General features: G+C 36.0%; 5 protein-coding genes across 12 annotated transcripts; 3 read left to right on the forward strand and 2 right to left on the reverse strand.

Moving 5' to 3' along the window:
* Positions 1–702: 702 nt before the first annotated feature.
* On the forward strand, positions 703–4822 carry LOC143914888 (zinc finger Y-chromosomal protein 2-like). 2 transcript variants are annotated; one of them, XM_077435274.1, is made up of 10 exons: positions 703–1377; positions 1461–1603; positions 1676–1816; positions 1905–2042; positions 2154–2281; positions 3508–3656; positions 3738–3851; positions 3930–4037; positions 4127–4256; positions 4335–4822. In XM_077435274.1, exons 1-10 carry the CDS (start codon positions 946–948, stop codon positions 4361–4363), a joined length of 1512 nt encoding a protein of 503 aa, XP_077291400.1. In that variant the 5' UTR covers positions 703–945; the 3' UTR covers positions 4364–4822. The 2 variants fall into 2 exon arrangements, with proteins under 2 accessions (XP_077291400.1, XP_077291401.1); XM_077435275.1 differs by having other exon boundaries at positions 712–1377; positions 1679–1816.
* Positions 4429–6918, reverse strand: Neos (nuclear receptor coactivator protein neosin). 2 transcript variants are annotated; one of them, XM_077435277.1, is made up of 6 exons: positions 6685–6918; positions 6209–6506; positions 5920–6122; positions 5731–5833; positions 4879–5649; positions 4798–4842 (listed from the first exon to the last, which is right to left on the reverse strand). In XM_077435277.1, exons 2-5 carry the CDS (start codon positions 6478–6480, stop codon positions 4914–4916), a joined length of 1314 nt encoding a protein of 437 aa, XP_077291403.1. In that variant the 5' UTR covers positions 6481–6506; positions 6685–6918; the 3' UTR covers positions 4798–4842; positions 4879–4913. The 2 variants fall into 2 exon arrangements, with proteins under 2 accessions (XP_077291402.1, XP_077291403.1); XM_077435276.1 differs by having other exon boundaries at positions 4429–5649.
* A 2024-nt stretch (positions 6919–8942) lies between these two features.
* On the forward strand, positions 8943–12329 carry LOC143914892 (mpv17-like protein 2). 4 transcript variants are annotated; one of them, XM_077435285.1, is made up of 2 exons: positions 8943–8977; positions 10677–12329. In XM_077435285.1, the coding sequence occupies exon 2, from the start codon at positions 10693–10695 to the stop codon at positions 11401–11403; it is 711 nt and encodes a 236-aa protein (XP_077291411.1). In that variant the 5' UTR covers positions 8943–8977; positions 10677–10692; the 3' UTR covers positions 11404–12329. The 4 variants fall into 4 exon arrangements, with proteins under 4 accessions (XP_077291411.1, XP_077291409.1, XP_077291410.1 ...); XM_077435283.1 differs by lacking the exon at positions 8943–8977 and adding an exon at positions 9192–9291 and having other exon boundaries at positions 10677–12235; XM_077435284.1 differs by lacking the exon at positions 8943–8977 and adding an exon at positions 10363–10567.
* Positions 12185–19597, reverse strand: LOC143914890 (N-acetylneuraminate (7)9-O-acetyltransferase). Of its 2 annotated transcripts, none has more exons than XM_077435279.1 (7): positions 19525–19597; positions 16220–16316; positions 16037–16140; positions 15781–15946; positions 15437–15698; positions 15128–15357; positions 12185–14607 (listed from the first exon to the last, which is right to left on the reverse strand). In XM_077435279.1, exons 2-7 carry the CDS (start codon positions 16240–16242, stop codon positions 13206–13208), a joined length of 2187 nt encoding a protein of 728 aa, XP_077291405.1. In that variant the 5' UTR covers positions 16243–16316; positions 19525–19597; the 3' UTR covers positions 12185–13205. The 2 variants fall into 2 exon arrangements, with proteins under 2 accessions (XP_077291405.1, XP_077291404.1); XM_077435278.1 differs by lacking the exon at positions 19525–19597 and adding an exon at positions 19161–19462.
* LOC143914891 (toll-interacting protein-like) lies at positions 14458–27885 on the forward strand. 2 transcript variants are annotated; one of them, XM_077435281.1, is made up of 7 exons: positions 14458–14536; positions 25001–25202; positions 25278–25389; positions 25464–25578; positions 25700–25783; positions 25864–26091; positions 26182–27885. In XM_077435281.1, the coding sequence occupies exons 2-7, from the start codon at positions 25004–25006 to the stop codon at positions 26290–26292; spliced, it is 849 nt and encodes a 282-aa protein (XP_077291407.1). In that variant the 5' UTR covers positions 14458–14536; positions 25001–25003; the 3' UTR covers positions 26293–27885. The 2 variants fall into 2 exon arrangements, with proteins under 2 accessions (XP_077291407.1, XP_077291406.1); XM_077435280.1 differs by lacking the exon at positions 14458–14536 and adding an exon at positions 21990–22403.
* The last annotated feature ends 88 nt before the right edge of the window (positions 27886–27973 follow it).

The following is a 27973-nucleotide window of genomic DNA, read 5'->3' on the forward strand; positions in this document are numbered from 1 at the left end:
TTCTGGAATGCTTGATGAAAGTAGTCGTACGAGCTTTTAGTTGTTGATGCGTACAAGAGGAATTTGCTTTCGTCGAGGCGTAGTATTTTCTGGAATGCTTGATGGAAGTGGTCGTACGAGCATTTAGTTGTTGATGCGTACAAGAGGAATTTGCTTTCGTCGAGGCGTAGAATTTTCTGGAATGCTTGATGCTGTTCCGCTCGATGTATTTTGTTGTTGCGGAATATTCTCGAAGGTTTCGATGACGATGACGACGACGAGATTCCTACAGACCTCTGAACGACATACTTTTACCAACAATTAACCATACTTGTGTATACGTGTTACTACCAAATAAATACCATATTAAACATATAGTTGTATTAATACCGAACACAGACGAATCTGTCTACAATACATGGCGGACTGGTGGTGAAGAAGACCTTCACAATAAGACTAGTTCCCATAATATATTTAATATTTAAATAGCGCAGTCGTTTTCAATAATCCTAGAACTACAATTGCGTTATTTGATTATTATCGACTAAATAAAAACTATAGGAAAAGAAAAAAAAAGGCCTGAACTGCTTAGAGTTCCCATCAGAAGAGTGATGATTTATAAATTTTGCTTTTGCACCATTGAGGACTCGAAATGCAATGTTTTCCCCTAGCAGCACACGTCGTTGCATGTTTTGTAAAATCATTAAACATGGTCGTGAATAAAGGTGTTACGTTTATTTTCAGTTTGGCAGTCCGCTTGTCGTATTGTTATTTAAAATATATGTACGTATCGAGTCTCTTTTCTTGATATCACCATTTAATATAGAATTTGATCGTATTTAGTGCGAATTTTTAAATTATCAAAATACTAAATCGGCAAAGATAATGGTTTCTTACCTGATCATTAACTTGACAGTTAAAGGTCAAGTTGAGTAAATTTTAATCATTGACGCAACGTCAAAAATAATGATGAAACCGATTATTATCAGTACTTTAGAGAGCCCTTTAGATAAAACCTATAGATTAGAACAGGAAAATAGTATTAAAATTGAAGAAAATGAAATCGTCAATGACAAAATTCTTGGCGACGGTCAGATTTTTCCTAGCGAAGACGGAAATGTCTATTTCTTGATAGAAAGTACTGTTGCCGATCGGGAAGAAAGCGAAGAAATATGTATTAAACAAATTGAAGATGAAAAAATTGATTCGGATTGTGTAGAAAAGGAAGGACTAACCAAAAACACATACTTGAAAGAAAACTCAGACGACTGTAACTACGAAGTTGATATAAATTCCATAGCCGATATTATCGAAGCGTTCAAATGTAAATTTTGTAACTTTACTACTTTGAGTCGATCATTTCTCACCGAACACTGTAAGGAAGTTCATCTCGACGAGGTAAATTAATCAATTGCGCCAATATCTAACTTCATCATAACAACACTAAACTTCATTATAAGACTCTTATTTCATATTCGTAGTCCGTCTTGAATGTGCCGTCGTTGACTTCTATCGAAGAAAAAGAACAAATCACTTACATATGCGGCAAGTGCTCTATACCGTTTGCATCACTCGAGGCTTGTCACGACCATATGATTGAAGATCACCATTTTAAAACTATAACGTATGTATGTAGGAGAACAATATTGTATGCACTCGATGCATCATTTGACACTTTTTTATTAAATTTATACAGCAGCCATAAAAATGAAATAAAACCATACTTGTATGAAAAATGTGTAGAGAAGAAGAAGCAAAATATCATCGATAAATATTGGTTGGTTCCAAGAACGTATAAAGAAGTGAGAATACGACTACAAGCTGATCGTAAAATCAAGTAATTGTTGATTACATATACTATATTGACATGATTGCATATATGAATTATACATATGAGTATGTACCGTGTTTTTTCTTTTTTTTAGATGCACATATAGATATTGTGTATACAAATTCGACTCCATCGACGCAATGATGACTCATAAATCATGTCATATTAAGCCAATTTCGAGCGAAAGCTCGAATTATAAAAAAATACCGCAAAGAGATTCTCCTTCATATGTGTATGTTTATGTTATTCTCCTTTATCGTAATATTACCCAAAATCAATCGAGTACATATTTGTATGATACATATGTATGTATGTTTATACTTGATCTTTGTTTTGGTTTAAGATGTACAATTTGCCAAAAAATTTTCATCAATTGGCCTAATTGCTCTTTACACTTTTGGCGAGCACATTCAATATCACTGGATCTTTTACTTTGTCCGTTGTGTTCGGTTCTTAGAACGCATAGCGTAGGTAAGTGTTTAAAAAAAACTCAATCGTATTACATTGCCATTCACCAAAATACATACATCATATGAAGGGCTGAACACCAGACTGGTACAAGTGACATTTTTAAAAAAATAATAAATAAAAGTGCTAAAATAATAGCATATATGAAATGCTATTATTTTAAAAATGTCACTTGTACCAGTCTGGTTTTCAGCCCGTCATATATACGTACATATAATATCGCTATTCTGTCTGTCTGAGATAACGCTTGCCGTACTATAATAGTTGTTTCGATACGACATGTGTACATATTTACGTCACAGTTAAACCACTGCCAAAACGTTAATATATACGAATAAAATAACAAAAAAAAAACTCCTATATGTACTGTTTGCTACTAATTTTTCCTCTTGGCAGAGAATTTACCGCCATCTATTGAAAATGTATTTAATTAATTATTTTTACTATGGGAACAATTTAAACGTCGATTTTATAAAATAAATGTGCATTTAAAAAAATTTTAGTACATTACAAAAAATTTGTGTGCATTTCTAAATGACAGACACAGATTGTATTAGAAACGTTGTTTTGATTGAAAAAAAAATATTTGCGGATAAAATGTGTATTAAAATGACATGAACTGTATCGGCTACGACCGACGCTTCTTTCTACTGGATTCCTTCATTTTTATTTACTCTTCGGCTTGCGATCTTCGACACCTACGATCTTGGCTTCGACTCTACGACCTGACATCATTATTCATACGTAAACAATGTTGACAATAACGGAAGACTGCAACTTTGCCACTTTTTGTATCTTTTCTAATGCTAAAATCAATTTTTTATAATGCCAAAATATTTTATTCGATGCACAATACGAGATTGTTTAATGCACCGAAAATAATGCAAATTTTTAATGCACAAACATTTTTTACAAAGTATTTTTCTCAATGTAAAGTTAAATCGCACCCTTTTTATTATATTGTTTACATGTATTTTTTATCTTTTTTATATTAAACAATTAAATATAAATATTACCCTTTAAATATGTATATTTAAAAAAAAATTCGAACGCGTGCGAATCGTAACCCGACACGTTTCTTTTAAATGTTTTTTTTTATTATTTATTAATAATTTAATATGCTAATTCCCATGCAATGATGTGCCATCGGGTACAACACTAGTGTATCATATGTACATATAATATATAACAATATCAAAATAACTTGCATAATATTTTCGCTATTTTAGCTAAAATGATTCAACATTTAGCTCGCCATTGGCAAAAAAATCAAAACGAAAACTGTGGAACTTGCAAGACGGAGACAATGGAAATAGATGACGGTACTTTAATCCTCCCTCGGTGGTATGCCAAAAAGAAATGTGAAATATGCCACAAGGTAGTGAATAGGCTGTTTGGATGCCACAAATCTGTTTTGCGCTTTAATAAATTATTATCCAATATTATTTGATTATTTCAGATGTTCTCGAATAGCAAAAGTTTAAAAAAGCACATCCAAGCTGTTCACAAAAAAATAAAACCTTTTACTTGTAACGTGTGCAGTCATTCGTCGTCAAGTAAACATACAATGCAGGTGTGCATACGTATACGTGTATGTATGTAGATTTTATTACACACATGTACATTTCGACTTAGAAAATTTGTGTTCCAGCTTCATATACGACAACACACTGGCGAAAAACCATATTCTTGCGATTCGTGCGAATATCGTACTGGCGACCACAATACACTGCGTAAACATCGCATGAAACACACTGGGGTAAATTTATTATATGTAGTTCGATTCGTTTGCATCTTTTATACAAGAATGTTAATTTCATTTTCCTTATATACACGTATTACGTCCAGGAACGTCCCTACAAGTGTCCATACTGTCCGTATGCATCTATACAGAGTATGCCCTTGAAGCACCATCTTAAATCGGCACATCCTGACAAACCATCTCCTGACTGTCCCCATAAAAAGTCTGAAGAAACTGGTACGTTATATGTAGTTTTTTTTCTTAAAAGTATGATTGTTTCTCTTTTTATTCAATATTTTCTGTGGTGTGTTTCAGGTATGACTGCAATTGCAGTCTCAGTTTGAATTTCGAAGATTTAGACTTCGAAGCCAAATTTACCAAGGAAAAATTTAAATCAACACGTTGTTTTCGACAATAATGTATTTTTTATAATTATTATTATTTAATAGTAAATGTTATTTCATCACGTCATAATACTGGAAACACTCACATAATCATAAGTTTTTCCTAGAATGATTTCACGCATGTATGAATGTAATCAATATGCTGTATTTTTATGAACCGTTTTCTATAAAATATTACAGTTTGTTAGACGTTTGGGTTTTATTTTTCAATGCTTACTATTACCATTATAGTAAAGTCTAATACGGATTAAGCTTAGAGTAAATTAAGAGTATTTTTCCACACACGATATATATAAATTATATTATGTATAGTAGTTAGCCTAAATTATATTTACTGCGAGAAATATTCAAGTAAAATGTATATTTACATAGTGGTAGAAAGAGAGTTTAAAAAGCGTTAAAAAAAATAAAAAGTATTACTAGAAAATAGAGGATAATCAAATGGACAAATTTACAATCATAATCACTTCACAATTAAAAAAAAGTCTGATTAGTTAATTTTGTTTAATAATGAATCTAAAGCTTTCTGTATAGACGGATTTGAGATGGCCGCTTTTAAATTAGGAGCTGCGACCGGTTGAGGTGCAGGACCCTGAGCTAGAGTACTCGTGTTTAGCATACTCGCAATTCTATCTCTCAAATCCATTTGGTTTCTAGCAGCGTTGTTATCGAATGTGTCTCCTTTCATATCTGACATCGACGATTGGCCGGGCTTTGATGAGTTACCATCTTTATTGTCGTTGTTTAAAATACTCATGATTCGCTGTTGTAGATCCGATTGCGTTTTATCAGAAGGATTTCCCGAATTCACATCCCCGTGTTCAATTTTCGCTTGTTTGTCTCGGCAATCTTTGATATAATCTATAACTCGATCGTATTGAACGACGGTCAAGGAACGACCGTTGGCCAATTGATTGACGAGGGCGATTGCAGCTTCGTGACCAGCAGTAGTGCCGCATCTCTGCAATTCTGCGTAATTGCGTGATATCAAATTGAGAGCGTCGTCCACGGGCATATTTCGATGTTCTTGAGGTAGTCCAATTAGGATATTTAATGTGAGCGATCTGTGTTCTTCATTTTGTGGCATGATAAGTATGGCGTACAGAGATCCACGCGATAATATATTGCCGAGAACTCTACCGATGGGCACGTCTTCGTTTGGAAACAAAAGATCCACAGTCAAACCCATTCGTTTCAATCTGTCTTCTATGTATTCAGCATACTCACTAAATAAATAAAAAAAACAACGTAAACAAAGATAAAACTTTCAAGTTCGTATTAAATATATATAGTTTGAAATATCTCACGTGAGTTGTTTCGAAACTACAATTAGTTCACAGTCATTTCGCTCCGGTTCCACGGGATAGACTTCGTTTGGATGGTACCGATCATATCCGTGTTCTTGCCAATCTATGAAATAAAAGTGAGAGAATATTAACGCGTAATCACACTGGAACAAATAAACATTATAATACTAGCACAAGACACAATCTCACCTCCGTCGAGAGGTGATCTATCTCTAAATCCTGAATGCGGTCTCGGTGGCGGTGGGTATCTATTTTCCCCGCGAAAGCCTCGGAGAGGAGGTGCCCTTTCGGGAATTTTTTCTGGAAGCATACTGTCGTTGGGCAACAAAGCGGGCCCTCCAGTCGAAGCTTCATTCACACCGCTCAGGTCGCCCTCCGTTTGCGATCCATCCCTGCAATAGCAAAGTGAAAGTGGTGAAACACGGGCACATAAACATTTCAATCGAAACTATTCACAGTCGAAGTTACTAGGCGCTACTTTTTGTTTGAAAAGTTGTGACCGGCCACGGCAGCCCTCACGATGAGCGTACGACCGTGATAATTTTTTTGATCCTCGTTCGTTATGGCTTCGTGTGCGCTGACGTCGGAGTCGAATTGAATGAAACCGTAACTCTTTTTCATGGGTCGTTTTATGCCGATGATTTTCCCGTAGGGTTTGAAATGTTCAAAGAGAGTATCGTAATCGACGTTGTCGCCGAGATTGCCCACGTATATTCTCGAGCTCGCCATTGACATGTCTTTCATGCTCATGTCGGCGGGATTGTTGTAGTCACCAACTGAAAGAGATTTAGGGTAAATTTTAGTCATATGCTCATGTGTCAACAGTTCGTATTTGTTTGACGTCGATTTCTAGGTTAGGATAGGTTGGAAAACGATGGCGATAATGTGTGTGAATGCTGTTTGGAGTCAGACGAGTGCTTTCAAAGTGAAAATAAAATAAGAAGAATACTGTACTTTTGGAAACGTGAAAAGGACTTCGAGGAAAAAGAGGGCGTAGCCTCGCTCGGAGACGACGCGTGAGGTGAGTGAGACGAGTGTCGACTGAACGAACGAGTCGAGCGAAGAATGAGCGAACGAATGAGAGACCCAAACGAAGATGAAGACGAAGACGAAGGGGACGCCGCTCAGTTGACTCGCCAGGTCGCCAGGTCGCCAACTCACCGATGCTAATACTCTTCCAGCATAGCCAACCCTGCCCAAATGTAAATATAATACCTCTGCCCCAATTGCATTCAATAATTAATAATTCATTTCTAAACTTCAAAATGATTTTTAATGCTCCCGGTGCAGATTTTTTAAAATGCTTTGAATTTGTTGCGCGGTACGCGTACAATCATATTTTACTATGTATGAAAGATTGGAATCAGACTGCAGTAGTACGTGTCGATGATCAATTCACTGATGAGATTCCTATAGAACGGGGCGTCAGGCAAGGATGCATCCTATCACCTACTCTTTTTAACACCTACACCGAATCCATCTTCCACGATGCTCTCCAAGAGGCGGAGGGCATCAAGGTGGGCGGCGAGACGATCACCAATATAAGATATGCTGATGACACGGCACTAGTCGCTGAAAATTTAGCAGACCTGCAAACATCTCTAGACCGTGTACATCAAGAAAGCAATCGAAGAGGTCTGCGCATAAATCTAAAGAAGACAAAATTTATGATAGTAGATAGAATGCAAACAGACACCGGGAATCTAACCTTGGATGGAGAGGTGATAGAAAGAGTAAAAAGATTCAAATACCTGGGTACCTGGCTGAATGAAGAGATGGACCCAGATGAAGATTTAAGAATCCGCATCGAGATGGCTAGAACAGTATTTGTAAAAATGAAGGCGGCGCTTACAAACAAGCATCTCAATCTTCATACGCGGTTGAGATTCGCGAAGAGCTACGTCTGGACAGTATTACTACACGGATGTGAGACGTGGACTCTGAAAACCAAGATGATCAGCCGCATTGAAGCTTTTGAGATGTGGGTCTATAGGCGTATGCTGAAGATTCCGTGGACCAAAAAGATATCAAACGAAGCTGTCCTCGGCATGATGGGGAGAGGCAGGGAACTTGTTTCTGTCATCAAGCGGAGAAAGATGGAGTACCTCGGACACATGATACGGGGTCCAAAATACGAATTTCTCCGTTTGATAACCATGGGGAAAATAGAAGGAAAAAAATGGATTGGCAGGAAAAAGTTATCTTGGCTTCGAAACATGCGCATGTGGACCGATATGAGCGCCGAAGATCTGTTCCGAGCCGCTGAAGACCGATGCGGATATATTCAAATAATCGACGAGGTGGTCGCCAACGTCCGGATGCGGACAAGGCATTAACAAGAAGAAGAATGAAAGATTCATTGTTGCGATCTTGTTTTCATTCGTTTGATTCTGTTTTCAATATTCCATGACCTAAAAATGAAATCGACACTCACACATACGCGTGCTTGTTTTAGTTTGCGTATGAAAAAAAGTCAATCGAGAATGACCCAAAAAAAAATCGTTATCTTAATTTTTATCGTTACTTCACATTTCAATAATAATGGTCCCAAATATGAATTGACACGATATTGACGAAACTAAAATATATCTAGGCAGTTCGAATCACTAAATTATCTAAAATATAGCATACTAGTGGTTTTACCTGGCTTGGCTCGGTATTTGTAAAATAAACGGCTTAATCTAATAGTAAACATTCCTTTGCTTTGATATTAAATTGATTTGAATCGAAAAAAAAAAATTAACGACAGTCAATCAGAAATTACAAACAACGATTTTTTTTTATATATATGTATAAGGGAACCGGAACTGAAAAAGAATCCGGATCCGGTACTAACAAAGGAATCGGGATACAAAACTGCAAAAGGAATCCGGAATCTGGGTTGAAATCAGAACGAGGAATTGGAACTGAATAAAAAATCCGGAACAGGAACTGAAAAAGGAATCGAAATCGTCGTCATAGAAAATTAGATTTTTTCGAAACGTCACGGATTCTGCCACCCAAACCTTACTTACATAGTTACAAAGTCTCTTTTGAAATTACATATTAGATTAGATTTTTTCGATGACGTCACGGATTCTACCACCCAAACCTTACTGGCATAGTTACAAAGTCTCTCTCGAAATTATATATTAGAAGATGTCATATGCACATCGTCGATGGGCAATCAGCCAATTTCAATTAATAAGTTTCGATAACAAATTCTACGTCTCAGTTTATAAATTGTTTGATCGGCGAATAGTCGTCGGTAAGTATAAAAAGCAAGCTAATAGCTTAAAGCTTGTAAAAAGTAGATAATAATGGTTAGATAGGATTTGAGACACGTTGCAATTATTTCACAAGTGCACAATCGGTAGATGGGTAGATTTTGAAATAAGTGTTGGTTGGTTTTTTTTTTCATTGAATGTGATGTGTACACGAATTTAGAATGAAGAAAAAGTTTTAATCTATGCATTTGTGACACTTGAAAATGAAGTGTATCGGAAACGATTTAGAGCCACTGAAATGTCAGAGCCATGTGACAGTCGCGTAAGACCATGTGGTTGTAGCGGTCGTTTCATGGTAAGATTCGGTTGTCAAATTATTCCAATTACATATGTATATCAACCCAGCACATAGGGGATGTTTTATTTTTCTCTTTTTGATGATTCCGAACTTTTCAAGCCATGTCTTGTTTGACATTACTTTTTGCTGAATATTGTTCCAATCTGATAAATATGTCTGCATATAAAAAAAAATCAAAATGTACGCCTTTTCATATCATTAAACCAGTTTGATTTTTTAATTTTATTTACAGTTTTTCCCTCACCTTATTGAACTACGTACTCGTATTATTTTATATGTATCATTTTAAAAGTTCTATGAGTATGCTGTGTACTATATAATTAAATGTCGTAAACAAATGGGTGTAATGGATGGATTACCCCGTGGTGGAATTTCGTTTATCTAATATTTAAAATTTAATAATAGAAAACTCAAATTTAATATAATATATAATACGTAAGTAGTGTACATACATTCATATAATGTATTTATACAATTCTGCAGTATTAGGTATAATGTAATATAATAACATTCTCAATTAAATAGTCGTGCAAGATTGTGTATGACGCAAATCTTTGATATTATTACATTGAATTAATAAGATTTTGTCGTTTTGTTGAAATTTAATCAATATTAGATCGACACTCGACTGCAATAGGTCACTCAAGTTCTGATAAATTGAAAACCTTTTAGCAATTTATTTACAAGCATGCACATATTACCTATCTATTCTGTCTCGTCAATTCAGTGCATTGAAAATAATGCAAATGTTTTAAGAATAAGGTCAACAGACGATTGTATGAAAGGTGGATTTTAAATGTTTATAAATGACGAATTTGTGATGTTATACTATTTATAGAATTTTTAATGGTTAGTGTTTATTAAAGGAATCACCTTGTATTTTGTATGTTATTTAATTTTATTAATTTTTTTAACGTAATCAACCATTTAAATTACGTTAATAAGCAAATCTTCGAAAATAAGGAAATTGTACATTGATAAACATTTCGTGGGAAAAATTTGTGTTTTTGTTTTGTTGTTTTGCTACGAGACGATCAAACTTTTCAGAAAATAATAAATTTTATCTTTGTTCAACATACTGCAATATAAATAAAATATTAAATTAGCAAACCAGCACAAAGTTTATTGGCATTATCTGTTTAATGGCCATTATCTCTCGACCTCAAGCAAATATGTAGTAAGGTTTTTCATACATTCAGAATAAAGACTCGTGCGGTGGGTCTGTTTGGTTTACGTCTATCATTGTTTAAAAAAAACTGCTTCGAATTCACTTGTAAGTTGGATTTTTTGCATCACAATCAATGTATGCATGCATTGGTAAATTCATCTATTGATATTTTAATTTACATGCATATGTATTGAATATTTTTCTTTGCTCACAGGATCATTCTTCTGAAAATGCAAGGAGTCAAAACCTCATTAAGATATTTTACGAGTGCCCTTCGAAGAAGTCCAGCTACCAAAAAGTTGAAACTGTTGACAAAGACAGCGTTCAGTGATAAATATCTACTATGCACCAACGTCACCATATCGATATCGTTATCGTCTCTGGGTGACTATTTAGAACAAAAGTACGAAATATATATCAAAGAATTGGAAACTTGGAATAGGACGAGAACAATGCATATGGGCTTCTCCGGTATGACGGTCGGAGTCATCTGTCATCACTGGTATAAATTTTTGGATCGCAGATTACCGGGCAGAACGCTAGTCACGGTTATCAAAAAAATGCTGATCGACCAAACGATCTGTTCGCCGATCGTTATTACAACGTTTTTTCTGAGCGTGGCCTTATTCGAAGATATCACAGTGGAAGAATTTAAAACCGAGTTGAAGCAAAAATTCTGGAGACTTTACGCCGCAGAGTGGGTAGTGTGGCCTCCAGCTCAATTGATCAACTTTTACCTTTTGCCGACAAAGTACCGAGTCTTATACGACAACACGATATCTTTAGGATATGACATATTCACGTCGCAAGTCAAACATTCAAAAATTGAAAATAAACAAGACAGTAAAGAGGCTAAAGTGGAGAAGCAAGAAAATTTGCGAATATTAGAACCGGAGACAAAAATAACTACAATAAAGAAGAATGTATTGACGTTAAGTTAACGTATATTCGATTTAGTAATTTAAACGTTTTCTAGTCTAGCTTTCTATATGAATTGAGAATACCATAATTATAAAGACTTCGTTGAACATATTAAGTGACTTTAAATACGTAAACGTTCGTTTTTATTTATATACGTACATACCAATGGCGTGCCGTGGCAATTCCCCGTTTTTGTCGCAAGCAGGATACAATGGGACTAGTATCCCTTTGTATCCTTCTCGCACACACATAAGTAAAGCATCGCTAGATTACCACGGCACGCCACTGGTACGTATGTGCATACGTAGTATATCATAATTAAGGAATTCTGAGTTTTAACCCAATATCAGACAATCAACTCTGTGTAAATCTGAAAGATTTAAAAAAAACTATATACATATGTACATATTACATACATAGTTTTGGCGATACATTCGTTTTTCAATAATCTTTGTTAAATAAAGAAAAAACACTGTATATGTATGTACACAATTATAACTAACTTCTAAAGTGCAATTATTATAGTGATAATATATACATAAAAGGGTACCTGTAAGAAAAAATATTTGATTTAATGAACATGTTTCACTTTTTACAAAAAAACCTCTTCTTATTTGACCTTTCATTTTACATCAATGAATGATGTATTTACATCACGCGATAATAGTTAAAGGTCAAACTGATTTATGATTCTATGGGAGTAATGAAAAGTAACAAATTAATTAATTCAGCGATAGTGTCAACTAAGCTAGTACACCCATGCATATGAGAAAAGATAGGGAAAAATATAAATTCATATCTCATTGAATATATTTTATTTGATAATGAAAAATTTACAAGAAAAAAAAATATATATATATATGTACATACATATATGCAGTAATTATTGACTAGTTTTAAATATGGTATGTTATTATTAAGCTGCATTATCCTTAGCCATAAGTACTATCACAAAAAAATCACATAAAGTAATAAATTTTAATATTGTAATTAAGAAAAATTAATGGAATATGGAAAAATTTTATATAAATTTTTTATTGAAATAAAAATACAAACTGATTATGACATTAGGTATTTACAAAATTCTTTGGTTTTAATATAATAAATTCATAAAAAAATAAGGGTTGATTCTAAAAGTATCGGAATAGTCAAAATTGGAACATATCATTCAAAACATCTTTTCTACACTTTCTTCATACAATGAATTAAAATCCATTAAATAAATTGACAACGTACACTTAACACAATGCGAAGGATAGTACAAAATAATTATAAGCTTGACAATAAAATTATCCAAAAACAGTGTATTTATTGCTTTCAATTGATTTTAGTGTGTAAAAGTTGTTTATTCATCTAAATTTCACATGAAAACAATTTAATATTATCAAATTCAATCCAAGTTTTACTGAAAAATGTCTTTTAGCATCTATTCAATAGTATCTCAATCGAACTTTGTAATAATTCGCAAATTAAATAATAAAAAAATTATCACAAACATAATATACACTAACTAATATTATAAATACCGTAAAGGAATAAAAAATACATACTTATATTAAGTATATCTGCGTGATGGCAAAACAAGAAGATATACAAAATGAGTAATTGAGTCTTTCCAACACATAAAAGATGAGCAGTGAGCAGTAAGTATGCAATCGATGGTCGCTGATGAATTATAAAATAAATAAAATTGTACTCACAATTATCGATGACAGAAATGAGAGTTGACGCATGTTAAATAGAATACTTTTAGCAGTTGAATGTAAGAAAAAAATTGGTCCTAACATTGAAATGAGTCATAAAAAATACTTTTAATTTTAGTTTAGAACATCCCGTCGTGCACTCCGATCGGAATTAAAATGATGACGAAAATGAAAAAATTTCTTATGCACTTGCGCACATCAGACGGCACTGCCAAAGGCAACAGTACCAACGTCAATCGTCTCACTTCGTGAGCCGTACACACGAATATGAAAGACGTAAGCATTAAATTAAGTATGGGTGCATCAGGTATTAAGACTAAAACGCCGTGCGTGTCTGCAGCCAGCCAAATGTGGTGCTGGCAGACGAAAAGCTCCAGAGAGATGTCTCCGAACCAGGCGAGCAAACTAGAATGCCTGGAGCGTAAGGCTCCGGACACGTTGCGAAGCGCTACGTAACAAACGATGGGTATCGCCCCTATATAACTATGAATCTCGTCACAGTCTTGTTGGCCAGTGCACAGAAACGGCAACGTTAACGATCCGATCAACACGGACAGCGCCACCAGAGCCGTTCCGATCGCCACCTTAGGCGAAAACAAATTGCCGTGCGAATTGTCATCCAACAATCCGTGTCTTTGCGCCAATAGAAAACTAGCAGCAAAGACGGCGCCGCACGTCAACGAATACCTGTCCTGCTTCCAATTGACCCACCACTGTTTTATATCATCATCGGTGGTCACGAATAGCGCCTTCCACGGTCTCGTGACGAATACCTTTTGAAAAAATACCTCAGACATGTACAGCACCGTGATGATCACGAACAAACCTATGAACTTTAAGACTAAATAAAAATACTGGTACGGATGACCGTCACTGCCGTGGAGGGTGACCTGCGGCGGCAGCGCCAACACTACGAACAAAAGAACAAACCAAAACGACACCAGAGGAACAAAGTGGTAGAATTGATACGGTCTGTTCATAGTGAAACATAAAATTATTGTCATGAAATTCAAGCGAAACAGAACTTGGAACAGTCTCACTAAGCTGGTGTTTCCCGTGTGCCAAATATAATAAAAATGACCATAACCCGATAAAAATAAATAAGCGCTGTTTAGAGCACGCATCAACATGTGAATTGGCAAGAGGTGGGCCGCGCCCGTACTCTGAGCTGCCAACACTAGCAACTGCATCCAGCCCCTCCATTCTCCCGTTTGATCGCGATTCAAAACCTTGGGACTTCTCACGTCTTCGGTGAAGAACAGCCCCAGAACTAAAACGTACCCCACTGGCAACCAAAAGCTCCACTCAGAATAGTATTTATTTTCTTTCATGAAGAAATTTGTGCGGTCGCAAAGGTAAAAATAGCACACAATGAGACCGAGTGTCGACATAGCTGAAAACATATCACGTATATCAGGCTCAGGTGAAGAATTTAAATTATTTACTACGGGTAAGTATCCTTTTCCCCGTTGAAACCATCCAATCCACCGATACAACGTAATTCCGACAGTTATGATCATACTGAAATAAAAAGAAATACACAATTTGAACAAAAATATTCATACTATATTATAACATACTAGGGCTTCCAAGCTTAAAACCGGCTTCGGCTCCAAAACCGAAAAACCGACTTTTTGACCATTTTTCAAAAAACCGAAAACCCGCTTTTTTTAGTTCGATCAACCGGCTTTTTACTGTTTTCTTTAATAAATGTTTTTTCCTCAAAACTAAGAATAGTGAATTTCAAATTTCTATTAAAAAAATGTGTAAATTTAAACTTTTATAGGGAATAGGCAGATATTTCTATGAACAACAAAAAAAGGTACAGCACTTAGCGGTGGCTTTGAGATTTAGTAACGGACGAAGACCAGGTCATGAACTAATAAGATATTATTGAAAGTAGTTTCAATAACCTACACAAAGCCTTTCAGAATTCTTAATTTTTTGCGTGTTCAGGCATAAAAGTATAGAAAAAGTTTAAAAACGTGTAAATACAGGCGGTTTTTTTGGAATCCCTAATAACATACATATATAAACTCACCATACGAAAAACATGGAAAATGTAAGAACTTGAAGAGTGGTGTACGGTTCGGCAGAAGAGCAACAAGTCCCATCGTTGAAATTCATATGATCATTGCAGTACATATTGAGTAAAATTTGTGTATCGTGCCGGAGGGCCGTATCACTCAACAACAAGCCATCATCTGAAACCATCCCGGCGACTACCAACCGAGACGACTGCCACAGTTTTGCGCTAGAATGAGTCAGCATCTGAAGTAAAACGCAGAAATTAGCATACATGTGTACGATACAATTAGAAACAGAACGGGTAAAAATTTTACTGAATTACCTCCAACGCCGCTTTGTTGTAGAGATCGATCTCTTGATTTGTTACGACCTGATAGTCGGGTTTTAATTTGTAACTATCGACCGGTTCTTGGAGCAACCATAATACATTCGTATTCTTTCCGCTGAGAACGTCAATAGGCTGAACCAACCTAGTGATGTTCATTCTGTATTCCTCGAGAGCTTTAGCTGACGCGTTTTGCTCTCTTATGATCGTTATTCCGCATCCGGCGATGATAGTGTTTGGCGGATTGTCACTCTTTTTCCTACAAATAAATGAAAACACGTTATGCACCGGTGTATAATAATTAACAGGAGGAATAATTAATTCACGCGTAAAATAATTACCACTTGTTAAACTCGTTGACCATTTTCGTGGATATATAGGGACTCCAAATGAATTCAGCCGATAGACGAAGTTTTGCCGAATCGACATACGACAGATCGGATTGGTTATTAGGTTTCTGAAGGGTCGTATCGGTGACGTCTATTTCACCTTTTACTTTAACATGATCTACGGATACGACACGATTTCTCAAATGATTATTCTGATCGAATTAAAAACTGTGGTTACATATGTAGTTAAAACTAAAATTCAACTTACTAATAAACGAATAATACAACTGACGCACTCTCGAGTCACCGATGAAAACGAAATGATTGAATCGTCCCCAAAACGCCAAGTATCTGAAGCAATGCCTGGTATCGCTGAAAACGTACATTAATTTTCATTATACATATTTTCGCCAAATCTTGGACATGTTGGGAGATTTAAAAGGCATATTACGTTTGAGAATATCTGTGCAGCATGCATCCATAAGGCTGCCATTCGTGATCACCTTTGTAACGACCGGCCGATAGGAGCCACGTGCAAGAATCTGGACCTGAAAGTGTGAGAAGAAAAGGTCATTCAGTATAATATTTAAAACCTAACAAGCAGCGAAACGAGAATAATAAAATATAATTAGCATAAATTTAGTTTTTTTTTTTTGACAAAATGCTTAGTTAATTTGAATCGCAAATCATATACGGTGAAATCCTGATGTGGTTAAAGTCTGATCTCTTGTTGCTTTATTATGTCTATTACTTTTATTTTTTAGCCTACATATATTTATTTCCATCTCTTCTTGTCATTCCAAGACTACACACGAAATCCCTGCTGGATTTTTGGCGGATTATGTAGCACGTCGTCGGTGTTTTCGTCTCATGTATTTCTACAATGCTCCTCTAACTAAGCCCTTTGAATGCTGATCAATGCCGATTGGCGTTTTGCCAACAAGTCCGTGAGTCTGAAATACGCCGATAGGCGTTGTATTTTGAGTATGTAAAAAATACTACTCACTAAGCCTTTTCAAGTAACATTTAAAAAAAAATGCAATGTAATTCGCGTCAATGTTTATAAAGACTGGTTTACACCGGAATTTCTGAATTTATAACCATAGCAGAATTTCTCGATGGAAATCCTTAACTGCTGAGTATTTCAGATTGTGGCTTAACATTTTGCTTGTGAGCATTACATTTTAACAACAATGTAGAAGATGGAACTAGTTTTGGAAAAATACATTCACTAAGGGCCGGGTTGCACCGTGTAAATTTGTCGGCCGACTTGTTGCGCGACACGAAAAAATGTATGGAAATGTGTGTGACAAACAAGTTGACGAGTGTGGCATGTCCCATCTACCTCCATGCATTAGTCTGGTCGCCCTCAACCAAGTTGTTCGCGAGTTGAGCGGTGCGGCCCGGCCTTATTAGACTTGTTTTGTTTGTTTTATATTGTAGCAAGATATATTAGAGTCTAAATACACCTTTACAAAAATCGAAATCCTCGGCGGTAGTTATCTAGGGTTTGTTTGGATTAGTTACAATTTTTATACCTGTTTTCTTATTGGATTTGTAAATAATTCTAGTTGGAAATGTTGGCGAAATTTTCAGCGTAGCTGACTTTCAACAGAAAAGATATCAGCACTCAAAGGGTTAAGCACTGGTCAATAGCAAAATCAATGTAGTAAATTCCAAGCTACGTATGTGTGCATTTGTATATCAATACAATTTTCCTTGTTTTCTTCTGAATTTTATCAAACGTTTCGTCATTAATTCAACTAACTGTATAAGTTGGGGCGCCGCTTGATGCGTCAAAGGCGCTTAAAAATTTAAAATTAGCGCGCCAAAAGCCATACAAAAAATTTAGGCCATACAAAACAAAATAAAAGTTTGGAACCCAGAGTACTCTGGTGCAAGAGACAGATTGGAGCGCATTCAGAAGAGATTCTTGAGGTACATCAGTAGCCGTTTTGGATTATCCTATACTTCCTATGAAGATGCTTGTAGGTGTCAGCATCTACTTCCACTTGTCAAAAGAAGGGAGATAGCTGACATCTCAACAATTTTGAACATCCTTAACGGCTCGATCGACTGTCCTCAATTATTGAGCAGACTATCATTGCGTGTGCCAAATAGAATGACTAGATGTAATGAGCTCCTTTACATACCTAATACTTTTTCTAATTATGGAAGAAGCTCATTCATCTGGCGTGCAAGCTCCACCGTCAACACACTAATTTTAACAATTTCTATGTTTGACTTATTTAATATTAATGCTATACAAGCTAGAGTGATTATTGCAAATTTGTTTTTCGATGATTAATTTTATTGAAAATTTACGATTGTGATTATGAATTTTTATTTTGATGTATTTATTTTGTCTTTTTGTTTTTTGTTATATATTGTAACGTACGCCGCGGATTAAGCGAATATAATCCCAGAGACTGTGTGACCGTTCAAAGATTATCTGTAACGGATATCTGTTAACGGATTAACTAAATGCATACCGTGCGACTGGTATAAGTGGGTTTTAAGGATTAGCGACAAGCTAAGTGCATGAAACAATGATTGCACTTTTCATACCGTGGGAATACATATCCGAATACGTGACTATACAGTAGGTAAACAGATTAGACGTCCTGAGAGATCTACCCCTTATAAGGCGGTACGTAGGCGATATCAGGTCATTCTGGACTTAGCAGTGACACTGCGTGTATCTCCTGAATCATCAATAAATGCTGTGAAACGACTGTTGGCCTTTTTACTTGGATCCTCCACCCACCCCTATGCAACAATATTATATTATTTTTATTATTTCATAATTTTTATCATATTATTATTTTGATATTTTTATTATACTGCTATTTCTATTTTTTTCTTTTTGTTTTCTCCAACTATCTTACTCTATTATCATTTTTGTTTCTTATTTTAAATGTTTGAGCTTTTCTTTTTTTTACCTATATGTGAAAATTATTAATGGTTTACTTAACATAATTATGTTTTTTTACTATCAATCTATGTAACTTAATAAACTGTAAATTTTCCAAATAAATAAATAAAGGCGAAATTTTTTTCTAAGGGTGTTTGGGCGCTATTGGGTGTAAGTCTGCCACTGGTTAGAGGAGCATACAAAGTCTGAATTTCCTAACTTCGTATACGAGGTTCAGACTTGACGTAATAATATTTTTTGAATTTTGAAATCGCTCACCGACGTTGATTTTCGACGCAACTGTGAGTCACACAAGTGAGAATATTCCAATGAGATATTGATAATGTGAAAAAAGTTGCACAAGCGAACGAACGAGTGGTATATTTTCCCAATGATATATTAGACCGAGTCACGTAACGGATAAGGGAAGTGATGCAAAGGGATGTAAGGGATGTAGGGGTGGTGTGGTGTGATGTACCGTAGAGAAGGTGCAAGAGGCCGTGGTAGGCGAGGCAGGTGAGCACGAGAGCGAGCGCGACGCACTTGGCCGAGCGGGCGTTCAGCAGCTCGATGAAGCGCTCGGCGCCCCCGCTCCTGCGCCCCCCTCCCCCTCCCCCTCCCCCCTGCGCCCCACCCGAGCCTCCGCCCCCGGCCCCTCCGGACATCTGGCCCCATTCACGGCCACCGCCACCGCCACCGCCCGTTCCCGCTGCGGCCCCAACACGCCCCTGTGCGCTCAAACCGATGCCGGCGCGCAACATGCACCCACACCCACACCCGCACTCCGACCCTCACACTCCACTTCCACTCCCACTCCACACTCCACACTTCACACTTCTCACCAGACTCGCTGCTGCCAACTATACGAGAATTATCCCCCCGACGACCTAACCACTATGACTATCGCATGCCATCGACAGAAGCTGTACGGTTCGGTGATCATCGGTCACAAAGCGCTCCCCGAAAGTCACTAAAATCTCTATAACGGAACGTCTGGCAGCCGAAAAGTCCATCATACTAACGATAACTATCATAGTAACAAAAACTCGAGTGCCAAATATTCCGCATTCGCATTTTTCATAGCAAAAATTGCCTTTGTGACCATCGCAATGTGACTGATAATCCAGTTACCAAGCTGTGCATCGACGCCGAATAATATAATACTTCTATCAGTATCACTTAGTGAAATTTAAAAATGCTATGGCGTTTGCATTACACGCCTGCATTATTTATTTATTTATTTTATTCTAAACAGACCATTGTAGCATAACAGAAATTCCTAAAGCGCCACAATGGTCAAAAACATAACACAAAAAAAAAACAAAATAACAATTAAACACAAATCAATACACAACGAAAATAATACACCCATCAATTATACATAAAAAAAATACATTTGAACATAAACATAAATACATCCATACATTAACATAAAAAACAGCATTTAATAATAACAGATAAAGTAAAAATATCAAATAAAAAAATATATAGCATAAGGAATGCCTTGCACCTACAGGCAGTTTCAATAAATATGTAAGAAACAACTACAAATACAAAACATCCCTGTAGGCCCAAATGGAAGAGAGTTAATCAAAATTTCACTCATAAATCACAATCAATCATGAAAACAATGATGCGCGCAGACTACCAGATAAATGGGTTAGAGTAATTTCCGACAATTTACGTTCACTAAGGTGGAAAATATCACATTCAGTCTCGGCAGCAACGATTTCATTAAGAAGTCGAATAGCTCTTGGAATAGGAGCCATTCGAAAAAGCACTGTGCGGGCAGGAGGTACAGCCAGCAAATGATGATGTCTACCACGCACATAGTGATTATGGACATAAAGTCCCAACTGCTCCAGCAACAACAGGCATGACGTATTACCACGTAAGAGCATTATCTTTTAACACTGAAAATATTCAGTCTTTCATAAACCAACGCGAATATAATACCGCCGTTAGGCTGTTCGTAACACGACGACCAAATTATTCTCGTTTTCGATTTAGGTTATTCCTACTGATTTTACCAGAACGGTAGTGGTTTTTGGGTATCTGTCCTAATAAGTCGTGCGATAAAACCAGTACACTTTTTATGTAATAGAAATTTTATCTAATAGATGGATGAATATACAAAGTCTTGCGCAAAAATGATGTCTCCTACAAACATTTTGGCAAATCAGTCAAATATTGTTTCCATTTATCTGGAACAAATGCACCAGCCGAAGAATTTTTTACTTTGAAGAACAATATACATATAGTCCAGTGATAAAACGAAATTAAATGTTTTCTAATTACTTAATTAGTCTTAGGTAGAATTTTATAAGAGCATTCGAGAAAATGAATTCATTTTTTTATAAATGTGTGTCCATTACTCTTTAATCTTTATTTTAAATACTTGAAGTATTTAGAAATATGTTTTTAGAAAAAATGTCCTAGTTTTAAATTTAGAAAAATGATCACCTTAATTAAGGTACATATTTGCATAGTCATAATGAACTCTTTTACATACCCAATATTCAGTTAAATTATGGGAGGAGCTCATTTATTTAGTGTGCGAGTTCTGTTTTGAGCGAGCTGGTTGATAATATTTATTTTAACGTTTATTCAAGCTGCAGCCTCCCAGTATAGTAAATAGATTGAATATTAATTAAATTCTTTGTCATTATAGAGCGTGATAATAATAAATATTTGAATTGTTTTCATTATTACATTAGCTTTTACATACTTCGCTTTGAATCTATTTTGCTGAATTAAGTTTGCTTAACCCTATAAGCAGAAATACGAATGAAATCAACGTCAATACACTTCGATTGTTGTAGATGATGTTTGTTAGGCAAGTCTCAAGTCAAAAAAAATTGCGGCTATGTACCCAACTAGCTCAAAATCACGCTCTTTTCGCGATTGGAAATTGTGGCCCGAGAATTTGTCAACTCTTTATCAAAGTATCCGCAATCTATTCGGAGTGATTTGCCTTCAAGTGGGCAAAGGGTAAATGGATTATTCCGCAAAAAGTGATCTCGCGCAAGTCACTAAAATCTCGATCATGAAACATTTGACACTCGATTTCTCGTTAGTATAATATTTCGGGTGTGCAGCTTTCGATCGATGGAGTTTTTTGGTGCCAGACGTTCCGTGATCGAGATTTTAGTGACTCTTTTTGCGGATACCGCTCAAAAATTTCGGGCTGTTTGACATACATGACATTACAATGAGATGTGAAAGATGAAATATTTTTTGAAAAGTTTTGCACATTGCACAAAGTTGACCACCCACTCGCACGAACAATTAGCAAGGAGGCGAAAATGAGAAACAAAAATAAAGGAGCGAGCGGCATTTTTTGGACACAACGCAGTAGCCGAATTTCGGCAGGGTTCATCGGTCGGCTGACGCACCGACGAGGGTCCATTGCGCAACGCGTAGGGGTTGTTTTACACTACATTACATTGTGGGGGGTGGTAGTACTACTATACACAGACCCACGCATACGTATATATAATAGATATAGCCTGGGTGCGTGTGTCGTGTCGCGGACACTTCAATGTTCAGTGCGCTCTGCAGCGCCACGAAGATGGCTTCCATTTCCAGTCACGCGGCTGCTTCTCACCAGAGCCAGAGCCAGAGCCAGGGTCAGGGTCAGAGTCAGAGTCAGAGTCACCAGAATGACGCGGCTGCCTCTCCTGACTCCCAGCGAGACGACGCGGCCTCCAGGCGAGCCAGGGTAATTCCATCGTGCACACTTTTGACATCTGACATTTGACACTTCTCCCCAACCCATCACTCGCAAACGATCTGCGCCAATTACACTCTGCATATTCAATATGTACAACATCGCTCATCTTTTGTCTCGCTCAATTTCTCTCCAATAATTGCACTCGAAATGTACTCAATCCAATTTAAACCTTTGAGTGCTGACGTCTTTTCTGCTGAAAGCCCGCTACGCTAGAATTATTTACAAATTCAATAGAAAGCAGGAATAAATTGTACCTAATACAAACAAACCCTATGTAGATCACTACCCTAGATAACTACCGCCGAGGATTTCGAGTATTGTAAAGGTGTGTTTAGACTCTCTAATATATCTTGCAACAATATAAAATAAACAAAATAAGTCTATTAATTAATGTATTCTTCCAAAACTAGTTCCATCGGCACCTTTTTCGCGAATTTGGCAATCGAGTTTTCGACCTTAAATACAGATTTTAATATTTACTAAAGTAACCAGATATGTTAATTAACACTTCTTCTTCTTCTTGTTAATGCCTTGTCCGCATCCGGACGTTGGCGACCACCTCGTCGATTATTTGAATATATCCGCATCGGTCTTCAGCGGCTCGGAACAGATCTTCGGCGCTCATATCGGTCCACATGCGCATGTTTCGAAGCCAAGATAACTTTTTCCTGCCAATCCATTTTTTTCCTTCTATTTTCCCCATGGTTATCAAACGGAGAAATTCGTATTTTGGACCCCGTATCATGTGTCCGAGGTACTCCATCTTTCTCCGCTTGATGACAGAAACAAGTTCCCTGCCTCTCCCCATCATGCCGAGGACAGCTTCGTTTGATATCTTTTTGGTCCACGGAATCTTCAGCATACGCCTATAGACCCACATCTCAAAAGCTTCAATGCGGCTGATCATCTTGGTTTTCAGAGTCCACGTCTCACATCCGTGTAGTAATACTGTCCAGACGTAGCTCTTCGCGAATCTCAACCGCGTATGAAGATTGAGATGCTTGTTTGTAAGCGCCGCCTTCATTTTTACAAATGCTGTTCTAGCCATCTCGATGCGGATTCTTAGATCTTCATCTGGGTCCATCTCTTCATTCAGCCAGGTACCCAGGTATTTGAATCTTTTTACTCTTTCTATCACCTCTCCATCCAAGGTTAGATTCCCGGTGTCTGTTTGCATTCTATCTACTATCATAAATTTTGTCTTCTTTAGATTTATGCGCAGACCTCTTCGATTGCTTTCTTGATGTACACGGTCTAGAGATCTTTGCAGGTCTGCTAAATTTTCAGCGACTAGTGCCGTATCATCAGCATATCTTATATTGGTGATCGTCTCGCCGCCCACCTTGATGCCCTCCGCCTCTTGGAGAGCATCGTGGAAGATGGATTCGGTGTAGGTGTTAAAAAGAGTAGGTGATAGGATGCATCCTTGCCTGACGCCCCGTTCTATAGGAATCTCATCAGTGAATTGATCATCGACACGTACTACTGCAGTCTTATTAACTTATTAATAACTTATTTAATAACTTATTTACAGTCTTATTAATTAACACATAAATTATTATTTTAAACAATAAAATAAATAATATATCTCGTAGTTTTGGATTAATTGTTACATAATCATTCTTCACAATTGTATGAAGATGTGACGTCACATAGACGAGGTTTCAGTATAGTTCCACAAAAAACTAATTTTTGATTGGTATATATTCATTTTATGCAAATTGAATGGATGGCATTCAACTCGGTAATATATTCAACCAATTTTGAACCCTAAAACAGTTGAAATAGGCGCATATAAGGCTCAAAATCCCGTGCAAAGTTCAGAAATTCTATGGAAGACAGCCGCGCTACAGACTTGTCGCCCAAAGCTTCCATAGAAGACAGCCACGGGCAAACGGTTAAAATGTAATGCTCACAATCTAAATATCAAGCCATAATCTAAAATACTCGGCAGTTACGAATTTCCATCGAGAAACTCTGCTATGGTTATAAATTCAGAAATTCCTGTGTAAACCAGTCTCTATAAACGTTGACAAATGAATGACATGGATTACACGACCCATATTCAATGCTATCTGAAAAGGCTCAGCGGGTAGTATTCTTGTTCACTTTGTACATACTCAAAATACATCGCCTATCAGCGTTTTTCAGTCCCGTGGACTTGGATTAGCGTTGATTAGCATTCAAAGGGCTAACGCTCCCATTGTAATCGATTCTGGGACACAAATTTTGTTAAACACCAAGAATAGTCTCGCCGGGCATTTGCAATTCTCTGCAATTACCGTGGAGGTGCAAAATGAATTTCTAAAAACAAATTCTTGCAAGTGCATACATACGTTGTAAATAATCCGTGACTTGTGCCAATTTGAGGTTTCACTTGCATCCACAATGGAATATAAACGCATTCGTTTGTGATTCACCAAGAATTATATACTCAACATTTTGTGTATTAAATGCCGTGCGATGCTATTCTTGGTGTTAACCGAAATTTTTCCATCTACTATACATACATACAAGATTCTTCCCAGAAGGAAACCCCGTCAATCCAAAGCTCTAAGGCTACTAAGCTTAACGTTACATTATAGGTAATGTTAGGACCTCTACCCGGTGATTTCTTACAACTGTCGTCAGATCCGACCAGTCGTGCCGCTCAACAAGAAGCAGCTGATAGACAAGCGGCACTGGCTCTTCAGCAACAATTCATTCCTCAAATGGCAGCCGGAGCGGGAGCTGCCACCGGTCGTCTTAGTATTACAGTTGTGCAAGCGAAACTCGTCAAAAACTACGGTAATAAAATACGTACATGACAAAGCGACTGAAAGTGATCTGTATGTGTACTATGTATGGTCGCTTTATGTGCAGGTATGACTCGGATGGATCCATACGTTCGTTTGAGAGTAGGACATTGTGTTTACGAGACCCACACAGATCCTAGTGGTGGAAAAAATCCTCGTTGGAACAAAATTATCAATTGGTATACTTTGAAGATTTTAATATTAGATTTGCATATATTTTTTTGATTTTATTTTTAGTGTCATTTTGTTGCAGTATACTACCACCCGGAGTGCATAATGTCTATTTGGAAATATATGATGAATGTTCCTTTACGATGGACGAACTCGTCGCTTGGGCTCACGTTCCGATACCTGCAGTTGTAATGAAGGTACGCATTTATTGTTTAATATATTCACCATTCTAAATTTTTATTATATGTGGATGACTTGAAAATTTATACACTGTAAGTTTCAACTGGCTAAATATAGCTCTTTCATGACAAATTTCAGGGTGAAACTCACGAAGATTGGTATCGCTTAAATGGTAAACAAGGTGACGCAATGGAAGGTGTGATTAATATGGTTTTTAGTACGGTATGATGGGCTTTATTCTTATCGATTTTTTCGCATCTGTGTGTCAGATTTTTACTTTGTTAGTATTTATATGTCCATAGAGTACTACGGTTCCTATGGTGCAAATGCCGTACGTAGCTTCGTATCCTCCTGTAGTTATGGTGCCGAATACTATGATGGGTTATGCACCTATGGCTGTATATCCAGCTCCAGCGCCAGCTCCGAGACCCGGCGTTCCAGTTCCTGGCCAATTACCGCCTAGTCCGGCCGTCATCGCCAATCCTGAACCGCCACCGATAGTTACACTCACCGAAGAGGAGTTAAAACAGGTTAAAACTTGCATACACTTAAATATGCAAACATTTTTGGATGTACGTACATAATATTTTATTGACACTGATGTACTATATAACTTTCAGATTCAAGAGATGTTTCCCAGCATAGATAAAGAAGTGATAAAATCAGTATCGGAAGCGAATAGAGGCAACAAAGATGCCACAGTGAATTCTTTACTTCAAATGTCTGAATAAAAGTTAATAGTTACGATATTTTTTTTCATTCGGAAATTTATGTGATGGGTTTAATTTTTTTGTATCGAAATTTTATAAGAATTTTAATATTATATTTACGATCACGCTGTGAATATATAATAACATTGTGATATACATACTACATATTTGAATTGATTACAAAACGATGTATTATATAATTTTTTTCTGCTTAAAGTTCACTTAGTCATTAATTAAACTCTTCCAAATTGATGCTGATATTTTCCAGCATTAGCTTTGTATTGTATGTTAAGATATTACGTACTACAACTTTTTTAATCGTGTAAAATATTCAGAATGTAAAAAAAAAGAATTAAATAAAACTTGTTTCATTTAATAATATTATATATATGTACATACATGTATGTATGTATATGTAATGTAGTGGATGTATGTATCAAAAACTTAAGTTTATCAACTACATATTATAGTTACACGTCTTTGGCAGTTTGTTGATGAGATGCAGATTAGAATGATTCATTGAAAAATTGATATACAGATTAGAACGATTCATTGAAAAATTGTCATCGGTAGTGTTGGGATTTGTTGATAAGATAAGGTATAAAATATGTCATTTATAAACGAGTAATTAAATGTTATTATTTGTTTAAATCACAGTGATGCTTAAGAAAGACTGATTTTTCAACAATGTCATTCCTGTTTTTCATCATTGGTAGAATGTAAAAAGAACGCAAAATTTACAATAGTTTATTATATTAATTTTGTAATATTAAATGCATTTGAATATTTTGTCTTATCTGTAATTTTTTTTCGAAGATCAATCACAGATTGCTAAAACGGTGCTATTGTGAATTTTGGGGAAGTTTTTAAGAGTAAATACATACATAAATTGAAATCGTGTTGATTCATTTAATTGCTGGATTTTTTTCCTGAAATTGTAATGTAATTTATGTGTAAATTATAAATACATATGTACGTTCTTAATCCTACTTTTATTTATTTTTAAATTTTATATTTTGTTACTTTTCTAACTAATCGGATGAAATAGAGACTAGGTTCATAAAGCATAGCTTTTTAAATTGTGCATATTTATTATTTAATTGAATTGTGCCAAAAATTATATGTACTTATTTTGTTATGAAACGAAAATTTGGCAATGTAAAATTTATTATAAAGTATATTTAACTGTTGTACCAATGATGATTTAAAGCAAAGCTTGCATCACCAGCTATGTACATATGTATGTTAATGAGTATGTTTATACATACATATGATTAAATTTATTTATGCAATTTTGAGGAAGAGTAATTTGATGCTTAAAAACATATGCAGAATTTAGGTATATTTTAAATAGATTTGCACCTTATTTTACGTTGTATTGTTATAACATATGCTTTTGCTTGTAATTACTGATGAATATAATACATTTATTATACAAATTTTGAAATTGTAACAGGGGTAGTTGCTTGATCATTTGTGCCATTGAAAATTACATGTATTATTTATTCTCCACAATTTGTTGATGATGGTACTTTCTACATGTTTAAATACAATTAGTAATAAGTGAACCAAAATATATTGTATATTGATGAAAAATAAATTACTTTTTATTGGATGTTTTGTATTATTAGTCGTTTCAATAATTTACATAACCAGAAATAATGATCAACCTCGAAGATTTACATTGAAAATAGAAGAGAGA

Source organism: Arctopsyche grandis, chromosome 7, assembly GCF_051622035.1.
Source record: "Arctopsyche grandis isolate Sample6627 chromosome 7, ASM5162203v2, whole genome shotgun sequence".
Taxonomy (NCBI): domain Eukaryota; kingdom Metazoa; phylum Arthropoda; class Insecta; order Trichoptera; family Hydropsychidae; genus Arctopsyche; species Arctopsyche grandis.

Bases quoted from the DNA above. Each gene is read 5' to 3' on its own strand.
- LOC143914888 (XM_077435274.1), top strand. From the start codon at position 946: ATGATGAAACCGATTATTATCAGTACTTTAGAGAGCCCTTTAGATAAA. The intron at 3,657-3,737 runs GTAGTGAATAGG...TGATTATTTCAG, and splicing joins AATGTGAAATATGCCACAAG to ATGTTCTCGAATAGCAAAAG. The intron at 3,852-3,929 runs GTGTGCATACGT...TTTGTGTTCCAG, and splicing joins CAAGTAAACATACAATGCAG to CTTCATATACGACAACACAC.
- Neos (XM_077435276.1), bottom strand. From the start codon at position 6,480: ATGAGCATGAAAGACATGTCAATGGCGAGCTCGAGAATATACGTGGGC. The intron at 6,123-6,208 runs GTAGCGCCTAGT...TTGCTATTGCAG, and splicing joins CACAACTTTTCAAACAAAAA to GGATGGATCGCAAACGGAGG. The intron at 5,650-5,730 runs GTGAGATATTTC...TTATTTATTTAG, and splicing joins GTAGTTTCGAAACAACTCAC to TGAGTATGCTGAATACATAG.
- LOC143914890 (XM_077435278.1), bottom strand. From the start codon at position 19,443: ATGTTGCGCGCCGGCATCGGTTTGAGCGCACAGGGGCGTGTTGGGGCC. The intron at 15,947-16,036 runs GTAAGTTGAATT...TCGTATCCGTAG, and splicing joins GTTGTATTATTCGTTTATTA to ATCATGTTAAAGTAAAAGGT. The intron at 15,699-15,780 runs GTAATTATTTTA...ATTTATTTGTAG, and splicing joins GTCAACGAGTTTAACAAGTG to GAAAAAGAGTGACAATCCGC.
- LOC143914891 (XM_077435280.1), top strand. From the start codon at position 22,224: ATGTTCAGTGCGCTCTGCAGCGCCACGAAGATGGCTTCCATTTCCAGT. The intron at 25,390-25,463 runs GTATACTTTGAA...ATTTTGTTGCAG, and splicing joins TGGAACAAAATTATCAATTG to TATACTACCACCCGGAGTGC. The intron at 25,579-25,699 runs GTACGCATTTAT...GACAAATTTCAG, and splicing joins TACCTGCAGTTGTAATGAAG to GGTGAAACTCACGAAGATTG.